Source organism: Kwoniella dejecticola, chromosome 2 (genome assembly GCF_000512565.2).
Source record: "Kwoniella dejecticola CBS 10117 chromosome 2, complete sequence".
NCBI lineage: Eukaryota > Fungi > Basidiomycota > Tremellomycetes > Tremellales > Cryptococcaceae > Kwoniella > Kwoniella dejecticola.
Genome location: NC_089302.1, coordinates 1626996 through 1648785, shown reverse-complemented (window position 1 = coordinate 1648785; position 21790 = coordinate 1626996). Strand labels below are relative to the sequence as shown.

At 49.2% G+C, this 21790-nt stretch overlaps 7 protein-coding genes across 7 annotated transcripts; 4 read left to right on the top strand and 3 right to left on the bottom strand.

Annotated features, from left to right (window-relative positions):
• Positions 1-104: 104 nt before the first annotated feature.
• On the top strand, positions 105-5858 carry I303_102049 (uncharacterized protein; the record flags this gene model as incomplete). Its single annotated transcript, XM_065968462.1, has 25 exons — positions 105-212; positions 450-556; positions 625-715; positions 844-1127; positions 1256-1382; positions 1448-1528; positions 1590-1962; positions 2018-2166; positions 2224-2288; positions 2343-2438; positions 2495-2705; positions 2767-2836; positions 2889-3025; positions 3083-3414; positions 3474-3591; positions 3654-3821; positions 3882-4084; positions 4149-4275; positions 4346-4480; positions 4563-4614; positions 4694-4832; positions 4900-5011; positions 5076-5312; positions 5412-5675; positions 5748-5858. 25 exons carry the CDS (start codon positions 105-107, stop codon positions 5856-5858), a joined length of 3897 nt encoding a protein of 1298 aa, XP_065824534.1.
• Positions 5859-6365: 507 nt separating this feature from the next.
• Positions 6366-7857, bottom strand: I303_102048 (uncharacterized protein; the record flags this gene model as incomplete). The annotated part of the gene is made up of 5 exons (XM_018405166.1): positions 6366-6552; positions 6804-7116; positions 7244-7281; positions 7352-7384; positions 7571-7857. 5 exons carry the CDS (start codon positions 7855-7857, stop codon positions 6366-6368), a joined length of 858 nt encoding a protein of 285 aa, XP_018265447.1.
• Positions 7858-8301: 444 nt separating this feature from the next.
• Positions 8302-10643, bottom strand: I303_102047 (uncharacterized protein; the record flags this gene model as incomplete). The annotated part of the gene is made up of 11 exons (XM_018405167.1): positions 8302-8430; positions 8545-8913; positions 9010-9080; positions 9162-9356; positions 9437-9521; positions 9584-9721; positions 9789-9949; positions 10001-10149; positions 10256-10311; positions 10399-10424; positions 10511-10643. 11 exons carry the CDS (start codon positions 10641-10643, stop codon positions 8302-8304), a joined length of 1512 nt encoding a protein of 503 aa, XP_018265448.1.
• Positions 10644-10993: 350 nt separating this feature from the next.
• Positions 10994-13736, top strand: I303_102046 (uncharacterized protein; the record flags this gene model as incomplete). The annotated part of the gene is made up of 11 exons (XM_065968461.1): positions 10994-11059; positions 11170-11200; positions 11387-11451; positions 11516-11604; positions 11679-11751; positions 11833-12084; positions 12151-12430; positions 12493-12637; positions 12707-13002; positions 13100-13302; positions 13380-13736. The coding sequence occupies 11 exons, from the start codon at positions 10994-10996 to the stop codon at positions 13734-13736; spliced, it is 1857 nt and encodes a 618-aa protein (XP_065824533.1).
• Positions 13737-14224: 488 nt separating this feature from the next.
• I303_102045 (uncharacterized protein) lies at positions 14225-15023 on the bottom strand (the record flags this gene model as incomplete). Its single annotated transcript, XM_018405169.1, has 3 exons — positions 14225-14611; positions 14732-14805; positions 14921-15023. The coding sequence occupies 3 exons, from the start codon at positions 15021-15023 to the stop codon at positions 14225-14227; spliced, it is 564 nt and encodes a 187-aa protein (XP_018265450.1).
• A 409-nt stretch (positions 15024-15432) lies between these two features.
• Positions 15433-18151, top strand: I303_102044 (uncharacterized protein; the record flags this gene model as incomplete). Its single annotated transcript, XM_018405170.1, has 6 exons — positions 15433-15582; positions 15680-15751; positions 15856-16438; positions 16724-16872; positions 16955-17878; positions 17999-18151. The coding sequence occupies 6 exons, from the start codon at positions 15433-15435 to the stop codon at positions 18149-18151; spliced, it is 2031 nt and encodes a 676-aa protein (XP_018265451.1).
• Positions 18152-19416: 1265 nt separating this feature from the next.
• Positions 19417-21753, top strand: I303_102043 (uncharacterized protein; the record flags this gene model as incomplete). Its single annotated transcript, XM_018405171.1, has 5 exons — positions 19417-19797; positions 19923-19970; positions 20047-20221; positions 20310-20689; positions 20803-21753. 5 exons carry the CDS (start codon positions 19417-19419, stop codon positions 21751-21753), a joined length of 1935 nt encoding a protein of 644 aa, XP_018265452.1.
• Between the last annotated feature and the right edge of the window lie 37 nt (positions 21754-21790).

Here is a 21790-nt window from a genome sequence, read left to right as displayed (position 1 = left end):
CTCATTTCAATAGTCACTTTCCTTACCGACACTAGTAGACAGACCGCCGACAGACCTCTGCGAGCTTCTGTAGACCCTGACCAGAGTGGACTGAGACAGATAAAATGCCTAGAGCAAGTCAAACGCCAGCGCTGGCTAAATTAGATTTCTCGGAACCGCTGATACAGACTGGAAAGAGGGAGACTACGGAAGCGTTATTGAAAAGGATCAAGGTATGTCAAATGTCTCAATGCCTTTCTCCTTGAGCTCGAATGCTGGGATTCGCGATTTAAGAGAAACAATCAGCCCAGGAAGAGGTCGTCAAGCAGGACGTGAGGGGGAAGACCATGATGGAGACGTCGAGGAAGGAAGATGTCGTGACTCGTGACGATGAATCGTTGTTGGAACACATGTTCTCATGATCAAGTGGTTCCCGCTAACGCGCATTACATTTATATCGCTGTTTCTAGACTCTGAACCAGAAGCTCTCGACTTTAGAGCAGGATGCCGTCGATGTCAAATCCTTAGATCCAATAAGGAAACCCTTGATCAAAGATGCCATCTTGCACCATAAAGAGTAAGCATCAGCCCCAGAGGTGTCGACGCTGCTCACTCAAGCTGATGACATGTCGTGGTCCGCTTCAGCCGCGGAGTCAAAGCCTACGCAGCATGCTGTTTGGCTGACTTGCTGAGGCTTTACGCACCTGATGCGCCATATTCCGAATCGCAATTACGAGTGAGTCAGGTTTCCTCCCGCAACGCCTTCCATCCTTCGTGTGTGAAAGGATGGGATAGTGATCACTAGGGACATGCTAGCAGGCTTGGCATTTTGGGGATGATGAGCTGACGAGATAGCACATTTAGGACATCTTCAACTTCTTCCTTGTACAGCTCACCACCAACCTGAAACTCACCACCTCTTCGACACAGCCTCTTCAGATAAGCAGGAATAAATCGAACATAATGAATCAGCCTTCTCATCCATCACAAACGCAAAGTCAAAGAGTCACCGACATACCTTATTATACGGAATACTATCATTTGATAGAAAGCTTAGCCACGATCAAGAGTGTGGTGCTGGTCTGCGATGTGCCTGATAGCGATACTTTGATGGAGGGTTTCTTCAATGGGTTTATGGAGATCATTAGGTGAGTGTGGAATTACCACAGTGATTCTGATGGACGCGGAGCCTGAATTTAAGTCTTCGCGTGAAGGGACAATACCTAATTCGACGGCGAGGCATTGGATCACAGCTGATAGAGGCATTCTTGGACAGGCCGGACATGAACAAGACCTTGATACGGTATCTTCGAGATATTCTCGTTGCTTTGATCGAAGAAGCAAGTCAGCTGCCTCAGGGAGTTATGGACTGCCTAATCAGTCAATTCGAAAATTATGCTTCGGTATGTGTACTCAGCATCCTCTTCAAACGGCAACGAGAACTCCACTTATCATGTATTATCCTTAGAAACCCGAAGTCCTGTCATTCCAGCTCACAGTGGATGTCTGCAATCAAGTTGCGGACAAGCTCAAACGACCGATATATGCTGTGAGAAGGTTTACCTGAGACCATATTGTAACAATCATTACTGATCAGCTGCCTCTGATAGCATTTCTCCGAAATCCAGGTCGAACATGGCAGAGATCCGTCGGCAAACGATATCAAGAAGCTCACGGAATCGCACGACCTCCTCTTGACGATATACAAGTTCTGCCCGGATCTTCTCCTCAACGTGGTTCCCCTGTTAGAAGAGAATCTGAAGGTGTCAGATGAATTGACTATTCGTCAGCTATCGGTCAGAACTCTTGGAGCGTTGTTCTCGCAGCGTATAGGAACAGAAGATCCGTCGAAGAAGTACCCTTCGACCTGGAGAGCCTGGTTGGGGAGAAGGGTTGACAAGGCTTTCGCAGTCCGACTGACTTGGGTGGAAGGCACCAAAGGGTTGTTGATAAATCATCCTGAAGTTAGGCTGGAACTACAAGGTTTGTGAATGATTTTTTAATCTCAAAGCCCTCGGCTGATCATGCAATCCAATAGCGGAGTTAAGGGACAGAATCGTTGATTCCGACGAGAGAATCAGGGCGGCCATATGTCGAGTGATAGGAAGTCTCGATTATGAGACTGCTTTGCACCATATCAGCCTGGATACCTTGAAGACTATTGGGGAGAGAATGAGTGATAAGAAGGTGTGTTGGCAACAAGCTGTATCTTTCAGAGACGGGCTGACGTATCGTACCGAACAGTCATCCGTCAGATCAGAAGCTGCCGGCGCTCTAGCTAAATTATGGAACTTGGCTTACTCTGAAATGTAAGCAAATTCCATGCTATCTGAGACATGCACAGCTTACAATGAATGGAGCAGCGAGTCGAGCAGTCCCGAAGCGATTAAGCAGTTCGCTTGGATACCGGAGGCGATGCTTCTTGGCACGTGTAGAGGTAACACCACGACAGAAATGAGGTAAGCGGATCTCCGACCCGTGTAGCAGCACAGACTGATGTTGTCTGTTCCCGTAGGGTTCAATTGATATCAGTGATCAAATCTTCCATTCTTCCCTTACCCAAGGAGACGGACGATGAGCAGGCCTGGGTGGACCGATTGCTCTCTGTGACCTCCAGGCTCAACGATGACGCTTTCGCAGCTCTGCGGAAGATCATAGGCCTGGCGGATTATGCAAAAGGAAATTCACCTTTCATGGCTTTCATCCATTTCTGCGAGGAATATAACGTGAGTTAGACCGTGACTGAGTTCAGGTTGAGATGTTTCGGCTGATCGTGGGTCTATGCAGGGCGGTGTGATAACCGAAGGCAGCCAGGACGCCAAGCCGAAGCTGGACTTCGTAATTGACGCGATAGCCCGTGAGTTAATTCAGTTTGGACGATACGAGCCACACTGACAGGCTTGTGGCAGGGTCGTATTTTGGAGATGTCGACAAGGCCAAACGAGACTTGACCGCTTTCGCCCATGCAAATGAATCTAAGCTCTTCAAGTTATACAAGACCTGTGTGGACATACAGTCCAGTCTAACCTCGATTGTGAAAGCCAGAGTACGTCGGCATACCGGGTTGTGAGGGGAGAAAGTCAGCTGACACTGGTACTGATAGAACGAGCTGCTTCGAAGAGTACATCAAAGTCACGACGACGTGCTGGAAACGATCACCTGTTTGGTGGATGTGTCGTCTTGGAACATCGTGAATCAATCGTCGATCTCACCGTTGTTGAAACGAGTATCGAAACCAGAATCAGCAGTCTCTGCGGCCGCCGCATCGAAAGTACTTGGTATACTGGCCAAAGAAGGCGCTCCCCTATTCAAGACCCATGCCGCTCAACTGGTAATAGCAATGATGGACAAGAAGAATGAGCATCTAGTGGAGCTGGCCCTCCAAGCTCTGGGCTCGGTCTGTAAGATATACCCAGACGTTGCACCTGCAGAACAGTCAGTCTCGATTCATACGCTTCAGCGCGAACGTGACGCTGATTGCGTTGAAAGCACAGTCGACCGGTTGAAAGAGCTGTCAACCTCGCGCTGGAAGGGACACCCCGACAAGCCAAATTCGCAGCTAGGTTCTTGGCTCGATCTAAGGAACCTGATGCTTGCGACAATGTTGTAGATGTGAGTTACATATGCCGAAAAGTTTTTCGCGGTGCTGATGGTGTTTCAATTCGATCTTGCAGGGCATCGTGAAAGCCTTCAAGAAGAAGGATCGCAAACATCTGCTGACCCATCTTCGAGCCTTGACGGAATTAGCTTTGATCAGACCCCGGTCAGTGGAAGCAAGGAGCGAAGAAATTATGAGCTTCATCATGAAAGAAATCATCAATGCTCCATCGCCGTCCATTGATGTAGGTCATATTACACGTCTTCTGAATCCCCACACGCTGACTGAGTCAACATATGAATAGGTTGGAGAGGATGACAAATGGGTAGAATATGACACGCTGCAACAGCTTAACAAAGCCAAAATCTTATCTTTGAAGTTCTTGACTCACAGAACTCTCGGATTCTCCCGCGATCCCGAGGCCGACAAGATCTTGAGACCGGTGCTGAAGCTGTTGACCGATGTTCTGGTGAATGACGGTATGATGAACGAAAACACTCAGGAAGGGTGAGCCCCTCAGACCTTATTGACGTGATAGGATGCTAAGTCCCTTGGTGTCTCCTGTTCACAGTGGGGCAGTAAGATGTCATTTGCGACTGAAGGCTAGTGTATGCCTTCTCAAGCTGGCCAATGTGCGATCTTTTGACAAGGCGATTGCCGAGCAGTGCTCGTTTGATGTAGTGGTCGGAGCAGTCCAGGTAAGTGCTCAGCTGAGACGTGCCAATTATCAGCATAATAGCATCAGCTGATCGCTTTGAGTACATATAGGATTTCTGCTACATGGTCCGACATGTCTACCTTCGCAAACTTGGAAAGGTAGTACCCACGCAACGGTTGTTGGCTCGGTGGAATATTACTCCTATCATGATTGCTATGGATCCTGAGGAGGAGAACAAGAAAGCGGTACGTGACGCAGGAGGATTTTCTGGAGATCATCCCACTTGCGACTGGCAGCAAAGAGCTGACGATAGTCTCGTGGATGCAGGGACATCAAATTATGCAGAGAATAGTGGCGACCTGTTCGAACCTATCGGCGCGTGAGTCTCATTGCATTGCATCGCATCGCGGCGACACATGACCAGTCGATTGACGACAAGTGATGGATATCCTGCACAGCCGAAAAGGTAGATAGAATCGAAATGCCTTTCGCTAGGTTGCTGCACTTCCTGTGTCATCATCCAGACATACACTGGACGAAAGCTGAGGAAGGTGAAGAAATCATTGCGGATCAGCAAAATCTGCAAGATGTGGCGAGGTGAGCTCGACTTGCTGTGCGGACTTCACAGCGGTCATTCGGTCAAGCTGATCAGGTACTCATCTAGGTTCATCGAGATGTACCTTGACTGCGTGGCACACCGATATAATATCGGTTTACTATTCGCCATCGCTCAAGGACTGAAAGGCTTGAGAGATAAAATGGACGAGCGAAGTCGGGTGAGTTCTTCTCGTGCGGCCTGCAAAAACCCAAACGCCTGCTGACTACTGAGGTGCGAGGCAGCCATTGTATATCTTGTCTGAACTAGCTCAGATCATCATTCGTAATCGAGCCGAGCGACACGCTTGGCCTATCCCCATTTACCCGGGGAAAATCCGATTCCCGAAAGATATATTCCATCATGCCGATAATTACGAAGAGAAGTCTAAAATACAACATACTCAGTATCTGACTGAGGAAGTCAGAGAATGGGCCAAGACTTTGGGTAGGAGGATTGTCAATACTGGAGGATCCGCACCGGTAAGTTGCGTCTAACATATTGATAATTCTCAGATTCGCAGGAGTATCATCCAAATAAAAGCGAAGAAGCTGATGAGATGTCCTTAACATGGTCTACAGAGAAAAGCGGAAATTAATAACCATACTAGACCTTCGCCAACATCGAACAAGAGAAAATCAGCTGCTGCCGGCTCGAAGAAGAGCGCTAAGAAGAGAAGAGTCGAGGAGAGTGATGGAGACGATGACGATGACGACGATGACGAGGATGAGGACAGTGATGAGGATGAGGAAGATGACGAGGAGGGAAGCGGAGAAGAGGCAGAAGAAGAAGAGGATGGGGAAGATGCAAGTGTACTAGGACGAGGAGGAAGAAGGGGAGCGAAAGTAGGTGACATACGTCACCTTTGTCTTATGTTGAGGGTATTTACTGATTGATTTGTTGCTTGTTTTGCACAGACCAAAGCTAAGCGAGCTGTATCTGGAAAGAAAGCTAAGAAGGCCAAAGTCAAGAAAGCCGAGGATCAAGATAAGGCGGAAGATTCAGATTTGACTGATTTGGAAGAATGATCTTTGATATGGATTGATCAGGCAATCCACTAATGTGATCGCAACAGTCGGTTTGATTCAAACGATAAGAAGTTGTAACATCGTATCTTCAGTAGTTCTCATGTTCTCGGGGTTTTCGGGTTTTGACGTCCAAGTGGTCATAGGGCTCACTTCGAGCTTATAGGTCTGGACGTCTGGACGTCTGGACTGAAGACATGTATTATTGTGCAAATCGATTTAGTCGCATATTGCAGTAATTTTCTTGGTCTGTGCGCTAAACGATAGTCTCAAAGGAGATCGCCTCTTTCTTCTCACTTTTGATCTATTGGTCCTCTTCTCCTTCAAAATGATCCTAGTTCTATCGCTTGATTATACTTATATTGATGATAACCGTGATAGTGATCATTTCGTCCCGGGTGCAGGCCACTTCCTCTTGCGATTATTCCAAAAGCGCTGTCCCTGATTTGTCTCGATTCCGGATTGACGGCGCTACTGCACTACTATGCTACTATGCTACTATGCTTGATCTCATATACCGAAGTACCGCTCCAGCGTGAATTTGGAGATATTGAATCCTAATAAACTCAGTAGATATCCTCCGAAGATCGGTAGAAGCGGCGAGAGCAGTAATTCGGAGCGCGCGATGAAAGGCAATGCGACGTAGCCTAGATATGTTACGTAGACGTATTGGACTGAAGCTATTAGGAAGAGCGTGCTGGGTGGCATATCGGGGTCAGTTGAATTCATCAATTCGGGCGGCTTCGAGTGTCAGCCCGAAGAGTGAGGGAAGAAGGGGGAGGGAAGGAGGAGGAGCGGAGAAGGGGGAGTGAAGAAGGGGGTGTGAAGAAGGAAGAGTGAAGAAGGAAGAGAGAAGAAGGAAGAGCGAAGAATGGGAAGGGAAGGGGAGGGGGTGAGCGACGGCGGGGCGAAGGACAGATAAGGTGTTTACGAGATGATGGGACTCACTTTCCAACCCAAAGACAAATCCAATTATCTCGAACGACCAGCCCGTAAAGAGGCAATAATCCAATATAGATAGTTAGAAAGAAGGGGAAGAACGAGTTGACAGCTACGTCGAACGCGTACGAGTATTCCACTTTGTTATCTATGATTGAGCTTGAGGCGGTGGGCGATAAGAGCAGTTTATTCGACAGGAAATAGAGTACGAAGGAAATAGCGAGTGAAGATAAAAGGAAATCGCGGAAGACGAATAGGAGGATTGTGGAGAGAGTCTGGAGGGGGGTGTAGTGGTGTAGAAGCGACCATGCTGTTGCTGCGACTGTAGCATGAATCAATCGTCAGCAATGCAGTGTAGATGGACTTGTGGATGTGGGAGACGCGCAAGATGGTCGAGCAGTTGGAGTCTTAGGGCGGATTGTGTTTGTGCGTGACAGACGACGACCTACCGACTAGACATCCCGAGATGAGGAGTAACATAGCTGGGCTGAGTGGTTAGAAGGGCGTCAGCTGACGGCGTCCAAATTTTGGATATTATCTTCTCTACAGCAACTCACTCGTCTCGTGCCCACTGGTTCTTTGTCTGTTTGCTATATTCATAACGAAAACTGTCAGTATCTCGAATGACAGACAAGATATAGGGGAAGGGATTTTGCTGTCTTCGCAACGAACGGGCAGCCTAGCAAGAAGTACTGGCGCGGAGGTCTTTGAATGCCTGTATCTCGTCGGACATTGTCTCGCCATGTGATTCGGCTTGGGAGAAGGGAATCACTCACTGATGATACGTCTGCTTATACACCCTTCTAGGAGCCACAACCAGATAGGTCAATTGCCAAAACGCCAACTCAAAATCCATACTTCTGAACTTGGTCAGACGCCTGAGCACTAAAGGAAGCCCGCCGGATCTTGTGCCGGGTATCGAACCGAGTGAACTCCAATCCGTCGAATTTGAGGCTCTGTCATCGCCTATACGCGGAGAGGAAGCTGAATATATTGAGCTTCCTGAGCCTCCTACCCCACCGCTACCGCCGCGACCTCCTGTGAGAGGTAAGATTGAGGACATCTCGCTGGACCTTCTGTTGCCTGGCCGTAGTCGGATAATAGAAGACACCTTTGCTATTTATGGAATTCGGGAGTGGTCAGGCCGACCGGATGTTTGCTCTGTCTCAAAGTTCTGGGCTGGAGTGAGCTATGGAGAAAAGCTCATTCGACGATCGTGTCCGTTCAGGCTCTTCGCGTGGTGCTGCGCTGCGCTGCAAGTCAGAATGAGGTCAAAAGAGGAGGAGTGAGATGAAATGTTCTCATCAATTTGACTTTACCGACTTCGGACGGAAGAACGCGTCGGGCGAATACTGAAGTTACCAAATTTGATTCCGCTCATCTCCCCTCCCCGCAAATGGCGAAGACATGGTGAATATGTATCATTGCATCAGATGCTGTACAGTATCGCATCCCATTTGCTACAACGTGTGATTGTTTATACAGGGAGGAAAAATGGTCTTTTATTCTAGCCTAAATACAATACGGCTTTTTCCGCTACCCCGCCTTCGAGCGCGGCTATGTTATCTTGTCCTACTGCAGCTAAGAATTCTTTGATCTCGCGATACATCACTTCCGCATCTCTGAATTCGAGGTTCTAACAAGTGATTTGACGTGGTGTCAGTACCAAGGTACCCAATCCATCAATGAATAGTTTCCGTCCGATTTCCCTTGACAAGAAGGATTGACATTGAAGAGACGCTCGACTCACGCTGATAGGTATCAATTTTCCACCTTTACCCGTGAATCTGTTTCTGCCAAATAGGAGGAATACCAGCTCTACTGCTTCATCAGTGATTCTGGATGGGTCTTCGAAGCCTGGTGGGGTGGGATCTGGCCACGAAGAAGGAGCTTCCTCCTCTGACTCGGTATCAGACTCAGACCCAGTCTCGGAATTCGGACCCGCTTTCTCAGGCGCATCTCCTCTTTTAGCATTCGTCGGACCGATCGGAATGTCCTGAGTTAAGCTGGTATCGGGAAAAGGAGTCGAAGTGACATTGGAAAAGGGGTGATACCCTGTCGGATGAGACACGAGGAAGGTCTCAAGTATGGTATCTAGCGGATAGAAGGTGTTTGTGCCCTAACAAGATCATTGCAGATCAGCCTGGGTCCTCCTACGACCACCTCATGATGTATCGAAAGCCGGGGACACATATAGACACCAGGGCACTCTTACCGGATCGAGGAGCTCTGAAGGCGCATATTCAGATTTATACTTCATTTTCTGACAATCCGGTATCCAATAGCCTAGATTGGAAATGTGCGACGTCAATAAGCTTGATGCTTCTATCGTCACACAGTGGGGGGTGAATACAAGCTTCAACTGACCCATATAGACCCATTTCATATCTTTCACGCCCTTTTCGCGCATTCGCCTACTGAGAGATATCTCGTACAATGCCGAGAGTTTTCCTAGACTCGCCCATGCCCAATCAGGATGCCAGATGAAGTATACACTGCTGACGCATGAAGGTAGGATGTCGATCACTGATATCCCGATCAAGACGTCGTCCACCTTGTATACTGTGCAAATATCATCAGAACCGGCACAATTGATTGTCAGATAGCGATAGCATATGTCGTTCTTATTCTTGGGCACTCACGCAGATGGTATTGTCCATATGTTCTCGGTAATCTGCCATGCTGTAAATCTTCGTCCACATTGGTGCCGTGATTGATGGGTGTTTGCTGTTCTGAACATCAGTGATTGACAACCACCTTGCACCAGAAGATGAGGACGTATGACTTACGATCAGGGTACTCCCACATAAAAATCTATCAAATCCCCTCATGGTGACAGTCTCCGGTTTGTCCTTGTGGATAGCAATCTGGTACGCCTTGTACAGCTCGAAGGTCTCTTTCGTCGCTTGAGCCGGCACGAGCTGGGTCTGTACGTCCCAGGGTCAGCTTCGTTCTCTTTCTGCGACAGGATTCGGAATTTAAAAGGTGACTGACCTTGAAAGAATGCGCTAAATGCACTTCCTCGTCGTGGGGTATATATCCTACTTCTCGACTATGCAGCTCATCTAATATATCCTGTTTTCCCGAATTGTTCTTCCCCTTGCCTTTTCCCTTGCCTTTGTCTTTGCCAGCGGCATTCCTGGTTGAATCGTCAACTTGTGTGTCAGGATCGCTTTTCCCCATTCGTACATCCGTTTGCGCGGAACCTGCGGTGGACGATTCACCGGGCTTTTGGCCGGTCTCGAGATACCTGTTGAAACGATTGACCACTTGACGATGTTTCTTAGTCGCCTTGAAAGTTGTGGTGTTGAGCCGGATCGTATACTGTGGACAGCATGTTCGGGCCATATCCGGACTACGACGTATGTAATGTCAGCCAGTGCGATCTTACACTCGATCCCCTCTAAGATCGCCTGAGCTCAGGGATGAAGCATTTTGTAACATGGTCAGACGGGCCTCACTGATATAGGTAATCACCGGACCGACGCCATCCTCGATCGACCAGTAGCTGGTAGAACTACAACTTGAAGTGATCAGCACGAATCGCGTCTCAACCGCCTGACGAAACAGTTTCTGGATGACTGAGCTTGGACTATATGTGCACCTCTGGCGTCATCTGCTCTGTGACCACTATTCATAACACCATGCATGAGTATCGTCTCCATATCAAGAGTGAATCGGTCCAAACTGTCCAATGAGCTATGCGCTCAACTCACTACCATACTTCGAAGAAGTCTTGCCTCGACTCCTTTGTCCGGACGGCGAACAATATCCACATGTTCCCGAAGAATATCCGTACGGCGTGAGTATCGTTGGCGAGGCAGAAGCAGAGGTAGATGCGGAACCCATGGTGGTCACTCTTTCCGAACCGAGAATCAGGTTGACGGAAGCCGTATTGCCCCCATCCAAGTATTGGTACATGTTCATCAACGATCCGTTCTTCTCCTAGTGACTTCTGGCTGGGCCTCACCAAAACATCCGGTAAATGGCACGGCCGGGGCCTAAGCGGCAATGCACGTGGCACTGAGCTTCACTGTACAGTACGTCATCGTGCCTGCCGGTGGAGGCAGACGCCTCGGAATGTTTCGTGCATTCGCATTCCCATAGTGTGAGAAAAGTATTTATAGCTTGTCTACACCATCGTCCACTTGCATTTCTTCTCTTCTTCGAGTGAAGATAACACCTAAATCGTGTATAGAATGTCAGAAACTATCGAATTTGGGCAATACGTCGTCGAAAGGCTTAAGCAAGCCGGTGTGAAGCAGGTAAGTGGCCCTTCCTTCCCTCCACCTCCCCCTCTCTCTTCTTAACCTCATTTCTTCCTCTTCTTCTCATCTACAAGTCATCTAACTGACCCTGGGGTTGTTCTTGTCAGTGTTTTGGAGTACCTGGGGACTTTAATTTAGGTAAGCGATAATTCAATCATTTTGTGGAAGATCAATATTACGCAACGATGACAGATGCTGATTGAGCTGTTTGTTTTCGTGTTTCCCCCTCTAGAATGTAAGTGGGCCGAGAAAGGCATAAGAGGACGCTTCAAATCATTGATGACTGTGCTGTCGTGCTGATGTATTGATACTATCTCGAAACAGGGCTCGATTTCGTCGAGAGCGATCCCGATATTGAATGGGTAGGAAATGCCAACGAGCTGAACGCTGTAAGTGGACAGAACAAGTCAGTGACGGCTAGAACCGCTCTGACGATCTGGGTCCCGCATTCAGGCGTACGCTGCGGACGGGTATGCTCGAGTCAAGGGCGGGTTGGCGGTCATCGTGACCACCTTCGGTGTTGGAGAGTTATCTGCCTTATGGTACGCCACTTGCGCTCACGGTCCGGCTGTTGCAGGCGGATGTGTTGCGATGCATGGCTGATTATCTCCCACAGTGGTATCGCTGGTGCTCTTGCAGAACGAGTTCCAGTGCTTCACATCGTTGGTGCCCCAAGCACGAAGCTTCAGGTGAATTCTCTATCGGGGCTGCAACCCGACTGACTCGTATTTCAAGCCAAGGCTGGGCTAATGCCAGATACTGTTTCGTAGTCAAAAGAGTCACTTTTGCACCATACCTTGAACCTTCCGGGATCTTTCACTACCTTCTCTACCATGTCTGCACCACTCTCATGCTCTCAAGCTTTGCTGAATGAAATCGCACCAAAGACACCTACGACCTGGACGGAGGCATTCGATAAAACCCTTACAGACGTGCTTGAACAATGTCGACCAGGCTACGTCGAGATCCCGACCGATGCATTCCATCATAAAGTCTCAGCTGAGGGGCTGAAGCAGAAGCTCGTGAGCAAGATTTCGTTGAAGCAGGTATCCTATAGAAATCGCTGACTCGCCGCATACCTTTGATAGCCTCATCCGCACTCCGCTCCGCCACCTGAATCGGTAGCAGCCTCGATCTCACCTCAAGACGCTCAAGCCTCTGCTAGTACCTCTTTGGCAAACGTCTCGACCGCAGCTCCGACTAGAGCTCCTTCGGACGAAGTGACGGCGCATGTAGTCGAGGAGATCGCTCAGCGATTCAAGCAGGCTAAGAAGCCTGTGATCCTTGTCGATGCGTGTGCTGGAAGATTTGGTATGGCTGGGGAAGTCCGTAAACTCGTGGAAGGGTGTGGTATCAGGTTCTTCGAAAGTGGGTCTAGTTGACAGCGATTCTTCACCACACGAGATGTTGACAGCCGACTACTACGATAGCTCCTATGGGTAAGAGTCTGCTCGATGAGCACCACCCGCTTTTCGGTGGTTGCTATGCAGGTGCAAACTCTCTTCCTGCGGTGAGGGAAGAAGTTGAGGCGGCGGACTTCGTACTTTACGTCGGAGCCCTGAAGAGTGATTTCAAGTGAGTCTGGCTTCAAGGCTACACATGTATCAATAGAGGGCAAATACACTGACTGACGACAAATGATAGCTCGGGATCGTTTTCAGTAAACATCGATCCTAAGATCACCATAGAATTGCATTCATTCACTACGACAATCGGTTATGCCGCTTACCCGACCACAGATATCAGACACGTCCTCCCGGACCTACTTCCAGCGTTCAAGGAAGTCGTGCAATCCAGAGCTGCCTCTCCTCAATCCGGCGAAAATGCCGAACAAAAAGTCAAAGCTGGTCGAGTCGAAAGTATCGTGCCTGAGCCCAAGTCGAACGAGATCAAGCATGAATGGTTATGGCCTAGAGTCGGTAAATGGTTCGCCGACACGGGTGAGTCTGGAAACATCGCGTTTATGAAAGAGACCACTCCATGGCAGACTCGGTGGTCATGAACGAATCGGCTGATTCAACCAATCTGTATTTCCAGATATCATCATCACGGAGACCGGTACATCGTCCTTCGGATTGACGAACGTCCTTCTACCTTCGCACTCTACTTACATCGCCCAGATCCTCTGGGGAGCTATCGGGTGGTCCGTCGGAGCTTGTCTTGGAGCCGCTATGGCCGCTCAAGAGGACGGTAAGAACAGACGAACAGTCTTATTTGTCGGTGATGGTTCTTTACAATTGGTGGGTCCATTCTTATCCAGCGATCGGTTCCACCCAAATGAACCGATGGAGCTGATCTGGTATGACACCTTGTCCAGACCTTACAAGAGATCGGTACGATGCTTCGAAGGGGCGTTCACCCTTACCTGTTCGTACTGAATAACGATGGGTACGAGATCGAGCGACAAATCCACGGGGAGACTGCAAAGTACAATGATATCCAATTATACGACCATCAATTACTCTTACCTTTCTTGGCTGGTAAAAAGTGCCAGACACCATACCAATCTTACGTCGTCAAGACTCCCTCTGAACTCAACAAGCTGTTGGACGATGAGGAATTCAACAAACCGGACAAGTTGAGGTTGATCGAAGTGTACATGCCTCGAGGTGATGCGCCGGAGGGATTGATTAGACAAGCCAAATTGACGGCTGAGGCGAATGCTCAGGTCTAGACGCGAAAAACGGATTGTAGGTTTTGCCGATCACTGGTAAGTCATGTTTTAGCCATGGTGAATATAGAAAAGGGATGTTTGAACCGCAGAGGAAAACAAGTTATCTATAGACAGAAGTGACAAAATTATCATCCATATACATATGCAAAGATTCATTTGTTTCTACATATTCCATGATCTATACAACAACGCACAGCACTTCTCCTTCTCGCTCGAACGCAATTGACAGACTCGGTTTGTACGCGTAAACTTGCGTCCCGATAACCAATTCATGATATGTTCTGGTGCAGGAAGTGGACTGCGAAGGACCAGGACCACAATTTTCCATCGACTGTGACGACTTGTCCCGCGAAGTACTGTACGTCCGTCCCTGCTTATAGCTCATCTGGACATAAGCCCCGATTCAGCCGATGCGAATTCGAGTCAATCTTCTTTGTTCCGATTTGCCGATTTGCCGAGCTGCTGGACTGATCGACTGGCCGGTGGACCTATTCATCGGGTATATCACTCGGCTTCTTGATACCTTTCGAGATCTTGTAATACACCACCGTCGAGTCTGGGGTTACTATCGAAGTGTATATCGTCTCTTTGTCCAGGTCTATCTTGGCCTCATCATCTTGATCTGCATCTTCTGTTGGCATTGATTGATCATCTGTGGAGTCTTGTGGTTGCGTTGAGACTTCGATATCCTTGGCTGGATGTTGATCCTGGACAATTTGCGCTTTCAGATCGTCCATTGTCGGTGCCAGCTTCTCGAATGGGCCCGGGACATCTGCCAGAGAAGTAGACTTGAGTGCAGAGAAGATGGCTTTGAGTGAGGATGGTTTGAGGGAGGTGGTGTGTATTGGAAGTGGGACGACGGCACGAAGGGGGTCCTGCGAATCGAATGAGCTTTTATGTCAGCCTTGAGGTCGCCGGAGGGATGATATGGCATTAGAGACATGAGTAGAAGATCTCGCGTCATTTGCAAATTCATTGCCAAGATGAACACTCACAGCCTTGTTCTTATGTCCTATCAACACGACCCAACCTCCCAATTCGGATATCCGCGTGTCTGTCCATCCGACAGCTGAATACGACGACCGCCCATGACCAAAATGGATCAGCCATGATCACCACTCTGACTCTAAGCGAGGCCGATATAATCCCAGGGAGAGCTGGAAGTAAGGAGAAGAAGAACTTACACAGGGTCAGATCGTATATGGTGGTCAACAATGCCCCAGCTTGGATAGGATATTTCTCGAGGTAAGGCAAGAGGAAAGAAGGTGGACTTCGACTGGGAGACATCTTGGACGGCCTACTCTCCTCGGTCGATGTGGCTCTGTATTCAAGCTTGCAAGTGTCTGGAGGTAATTCGATTCTACCGCTCAGCAGTGCTCGCTGGGTATAGATAGGTCCGGTTAAAGACAACCTCGGAACTTCAGCTTTGCTCAAGGTCATTAACATCCAACTTTCAACATTTACTCGCTCACATCCACCTCCACCTTAGTGATCTGAACATCTTATTCGATCCCCTCTTTTTACACCTAGAATGTCATACCCACGTCTTCCACCTCATTCCTCCTCGTACACCACACACTCTATTCTGTTCTTAATGCCTCGTCCCGTCTACCCTTACCTGCAATACAACACGAAAAGCAGCAACAGCCAGCTGCAACTTTAACGACCGGCTTCGACTATCTCAAAAGCGTACAATATGGCCGATGAAGAAGTTGACTGGGACGATGATTGGCGAGCTGGCGGGCCTGCGCATCCCGTCGAAGTCGAAGAGAATGGAAATGGGGATCATTCTGCGCTCGATAAGCAAGAAGACGATGTGTTATCCTTAGATGGGCTAGATCCTGAGGTCGAAGGCGAGTAGCTGCCACTCCTTCACCGTCGACGACTATCAACTTGAGATGATCCGACTGAGCTGACACCTAACCTGTATCTCGGTTTGATAGTGGACGTGTTATCAACTGGAAAAGGCAAAGCACCGCCAACAGGCCCTAGAGGAGCCAGTGCCCAGACGAACGGTGAACGGACAAGTGCTGCTGAAAACAGTACACAGGCGAGTTCATAGGTCACGAGCCGTATACATTTAGAAAGGAATCTAATCCGCATGTCTGGATCATTGTAGGCCACTTCCGCTGGATCAGTCAGCAGTGCCAGTCACAGCAACGGTAACGGTAACGGTAATGGTGGATCATCTCCTCTTCCACCAGGCTGGACAGCTATCATGTCAAAATCGCATAATCGACATTTTTTCTTTCACAAAGAAACAAACTCTACTGTATGGGAAAAGCCGAGTCTTAGCGACAACAAGAATGAAGCGGAACTACAGAAAGAGGACGGACCAGCTTCACCGCCGCTCGCTAAGAATGGTACCGCAGCTGATCAAGCTAATCCAGCTCCAAGACCAACTCCCACTACCGCCCAGGCCCAAAATCAGACCGCTGACAAGATTGAGAAACCTGTCGGTACAGGTAAAGCCCCGCCTACGGGACCTAGTGAGAAGCGAGAACAGGTCAGAGGAATAGAGACTAAACCGCACTACGACAAGTATTGGGCTCAAAGAGATAATCCCCAAAGTCAGCCCCAAGGCCAAGGACAAGACAGAATCCCAGATAAGGAGAAAAGAAGAGCTAGAGAACCGTCCCCTCCTCAATCAGCTCAAGATCATAAGAGGTTTAGAGGCGACAACGGCGGGAACGAAGCTAGACGTACGTTGACTATTCTAACCTATCACCTTCCGACTGAAGCTCTGGGGTCAACGGCATCTCTTCTCGTCTCCCTCGCTGTTCGGTGAGCTATCAGACGAAGTCAAGAAGAATCTCACTAGCAGAGGTGACTACTAGTCAAGGCAGGGAAGATCAGCTGCCCAGCACAGAGCGAATAACGGTGTTAGATGAGTGGTTGCCGCGGTGTCGCCAGGAACAACTAGTCTGAATAGGATTGGACGTCAGCTTACACTTGCGGCTCAATCTGGTGCATTACCACCTTCATAGGACAACCGGAATTGAAACCTCTTCAGGACTATAAACCTGCACAGCCTTCGTCTCGACCCAGCGATACCCCGTCCGCCGCTCCGGATAAGCCGAGAGATGATCCTAGAACTAGACCTTACAACGGTGCCTATGTCCCGCCAGTCATTCGAGTGAGCAACAACGTCGAGCTGTGTATATATCATCTCTTAGGCGGATCATCAGAAAGACTAATCTCCCCTATTTCCCCCTCAGCATCCTGTGTCGAGGTACGGACCTCCGCCTAGGTCGCCGCCTCGATCTCGAGGAAGCATCACGCCATCTCATCAACCCAGCTCAGGTCCGAGATACCGGGACGAGTATAGTAGAGCACCAGCACCGCTGCCGCCCTCATCGGATTACAGAAGAGATGACTATCTGAGTAGACCCCCTCCTTCATCTCGACATGATCCTGCACCATATGCTTCGAGCAGAGGGCCACCCCCCAGAAGTCAGGTTGAAGAAGCTGAAGTGGAACGAGAACGAGCTAAAATCAGAGACGAAGCTAGGAAGGCGCAAGAGAAATTGGAATTCCTCAAGCAGGCTGAAGCTAGGTTGGAAAGAGAGATGAGCGAGAAGCAACGACGACCAATCGCCTCTGACCACAATCGCGACCCTTATCCCAGTGCTAGAAGTAGTAGACCATCGCCATACGATCATCCTGGACCACGCCCAGTAGATGATCGAAGACCATATCCTCCTTCTAGGGGAAGAAATTATTCGCCCCCTCCGCCAAGCTCACGGTATGATAGAGGTCCCGATCCGAGATATGAAGCAAGTAGTAGAGGGTATGCCCCTGAATCACGCAGAGAGGGTACTTATGATAGTCGAGAAAGGGAAAGACCGCCTCCTAGAGGATATGAAGGTAGACCGCCTCCCAGAGGAGAACCTAGAGGTGGATATGGATATGATGATCGACCTTATGATAGTCGAGCACCACCGCCATTCAGGTCCAGATCCAGATCCAGACCGAATTCGCCTCCACCGCTTTCGTCGAGGTATTCTGATGGAAGAAGATCGCCGCCGCCTTTCAAGTCTAGATTGGGCCCTCGACCTGATTCTCCGCCGAGAAGGGATTTGAGTAGTAGGATCGGAGGAGGTGGAAGAGGGAGGAGCGAGTTGGCTGCTGAGCCTATGTCTGTGAGTTAAACCGACACAAAATCACGCCACTCGTATGATCGCGAGAACAGCGCAGACACAATAGTATACGGTATATATGATGGCTGACCACTGTGATTGTTCCCTTTCACCTTCACTTAGGCTCAAGCAATTGACAGAGAACGAGATAGACGATCCCCACCGCCTTTATATAGGGACAGACCCAGAGGTGGACCTGCATCCGGAGCTGGTTCTGGCCCTGCGAGGCCATTAGCAGAGAGAATGTCATTTGATGATAGAAGAGGACCACGATGAGGAAGGGGTCAGGGATTGTATGTGCTTGAAGTTTGCATGAGAATGGGAGATGAAGAATATCACTTGTAGATCAAGATCTCTACTCGAGAAGTAATTTGGATCGCGAGAAGGGAGCGGAGGACGAATGGCGTATGGTGAATGGTGGTTATTGTAGATCATCTATGCAAACAAGTTGCGAATATGCGACATGCACGGGAAGGTCAAGCATCTGATGCTTCCATGTAGACATCGAATGCATGCACTGAGTCCCTTCTTTGCTCGTACGCTCGTACATCAGGAGAGAATGTTGTGTGGAACAAGCGCACAGCGCCGCAAGAATTGTATTTCAACAATCGCAACCGTAAAAGGTCCCGAAGGCACCGCGTAAGATTATCTAACTTACAAATCTAGTCTTCTGGTGATGTGGTCAGTTAAAGCCCTACGCAAGCTTTCAAGAATGATGATGATCCAGATCTACACTTTTTCGTCTTGGGCAGTGTGTGCAAGATGAAAGGAAGATGTCGAAGATCACAGCGACAATACGACGTACGACATGACTCGGATCTCACAGCAAATGACATGCAAAACCAAGAACCGAACTGCAGTGCATTGGCTTGCAACCGAGCATCCTTTTATTCGCCTGACTCATTTTGGGATCTGTAATCTTGAAATCTACACATGTGTGTGTACCTTGACAACGACACCCTCATAAACCATCGAAGATCAATGATCAAATCATCGGTATAGGTGAGGGCCTCGATCTCTCAGCTTGGACGCAAAGTCATACCACACGAAGGAAGTCCGTGTGTATTGTGTATTCTTCTGGCCCTTTTACCCTGCATCCATATGTTCAATATGTTTGGAATGACTAATATCCTGTGCGCACTACTGATCACCCAAATTCCTTCCTCATCATAATCATCCGCAATTTCATCCTTCGTTGACAGATTTATACTAGGCGTTCATTGCCTCTCGAGATCCAAAGAGGTCGGACTGATCATACACCAACCCATTCTTGCTTCGACTGATAATTCCCATAGCGCGCCGGAACGAGCGAGCACAGTCCAAAACCCAAAAGCCAAAGATCAAGTCACCTCAAGCATCAAGCATATCTCGGGCATACGGTCTCCCACTTCTTACTCAAGATAAGGACCTGGACCTGGATTGGGATTGAATCAACTTTTCTGGAAGAGTCAATCAAAATTGACTGAATCTTACTTTCTACTGACCCCGCAAACCCATTCACCTCTTCATCAGGTCGGCACACCACCACCGTCACCGTCATCATGATCGCCTTCTCCTTGCCCTACGCCTTGCTACTACCGCCCCTCATTCACCTCAGTACACTCCCAGGAGTATCGGCAGAGACTTCAACGCCCAATACAGGCGACCAAGTCCAATCGTTCTTATTCGGTTTCGCACCGCAGTCCAACCTCGTCCTTCCTATCGTACCATCATGTCCCTCTCCCTTGACATTATCGCCACTAACGCCGACGAACGCAAAGACGTCGGACCCGAAAGCGCCGTACACGATGATTGCCCTAGTGCATGAGCAACTGATGGATGGGAAGGGCGTGCAGTATGAGAGGCTGTACAGCGCCGGTCTGGACGTGGGCGATATGAGTAAGGTTAGGAATATTCAGCATCCGTGGATGAATGGCACTCAGGTGAGTCCCGTCCTTCTCCGCTGCATGTCACTATGCCAGACCGCCCATGAGCAGAAGGCACGGGGTGAGTTCCGTATCCACAGTAATCGAAGCTGACGAGATTGTCCTGCGCTGTACGTCGACAGTTCATAGCGTGCATTTGGGGTTCCAACGGCGCTTCAGGTGGATGTCAAGTCAGTGTCCACTCCCTACTGCTGACTCAGTCTCGCAATTTGTGCAGCGGCTGACAAGAGGCTTCATGACGAGTAGGATCTGATGACGGTCGTACCCTCTGAAGAGACGTTTGACGCTTACGCATCACCCAATTCGACATGCCGCGCTCCTGACGTCCTAGAGTCCTGGGTTACCCCTGCGAATGAGACGTTGGATGTGGAAGTCTTAGGCGCAAGTGGTGATGTGTCTTGGAACGCCTGGCCCTCGACATGTGAGCAGCTCTCATGAAACTCCTTCACCAACATGGCGCCGGGGAATTGTATCTGGTGGACGGACGCTGATTTCGTTTTGATGTCCAGGCTCAGACCTACAGATCAACCCGAAGAATGGTACACCCCCTTACACCTTACTTGTCGCTCCAGCTGCTCACCCACCTGTCAACATCACTACTTCCACTTTACCGATCAACTATACCATCCGCCTAACACACGGTCAAGCGTTCATGTTGGGACTATACGATAGTTCGGGCAAAAGCTGGGCGTTCGGTCCGTTGCATGCGGGTGAGAGCACCGATCTGTCATGTCTCGCAGTGGCGACTGGTCAAGATGTGCCAGAGAAGGAGACTACGATAGGGGTCAGTGCATTAGCAGGTGGGATAGCGGGCGCTTTCGTAGCTGGCTGTCTGGGTGCAGCGTTGTTGATGTGGTGTTTGATGGGTCGCGGGAAGAAGGTCCGAAAAGTGAGTTGACGATATCCCACTTGACTATGCCTGCCTGAACATAACTTGAACTTTGTTCATATGAGGATCATGCGATCAGCTCATGCTAATCGTTTTCTTCGTTGCTTTGCTAGTCATCATCCGAGCAGAATCTCTACTCTGATCCTCGCCCGGCATCATACTCAACATCCACCAACTCATTCATAGGCAAACAACTCTCGCCCGGTGGGGGCAACACCGTAACTCCTTATACCGATTCGCCGCGCTTAGACTTCGAGTTCGGCACACCTGCAACGCTATACGATCCGCACGTCATTGGACCTAATCCGCAGAATTACCCTCGGCCTCCTTTAGTAGCTGGAAGTAGTAGTAATTCCAACTCAGGGGTATATACAGTCAACGATAGCTATAGGGATAACATCTCCTTGAACGAGTATAGGAATAACGGTCCAGGTGGATCTGGACCGCAATTATCACCACTTCTGGGCTATACTACGAAAGGGGGAAGACAAGCTAGTGGTAGCTCTCTCGGACCTCCAACTCCGCCTGGATCAGGAGGAGCTCAGCGGCACCCTTCATCGCCTAGACCAGGATCCTTCGGCTCGGCACACAATAGCGGGAATCATTCCCAAAACACCAATACCAATAGTAACAGCAATAATCAGAATGATGAACCGTCTTCACCGACCTCGCTGAGAGGCATGATGCAGAGAAACGTCTACGTCGTTCATTCGGATGGAGGTAATGGGGATTTACATATTCAATTACCTGATTCCAATTCTAGAGTTATCGAATTACCGCCGAATTATAGACCAGGGCCAGACGATCAAGACGAGAACAATCCAAACACTGCTGTCAATGGTTCGGGCGTGGGACGAGACGCAACCCCGATAACGCTACATCCATTACCTTCCCCACCGACACCGATCAACCGTGCGAGTGCCCAGGATTTGGCGCTGCAGCCCACGAGGTCCCAAGATATGAGTGAAGATGAGTTGAGGGCGAGGGCACAAGCTAGGATGAAGGAGAAAGTCAGGTATGAACGGGGTCATGGGCATGGTCATAGTCAAACGGAGTCCACTTGAGGCAGTCCGATCCTTGGGTGACAATATTTTGTTATTG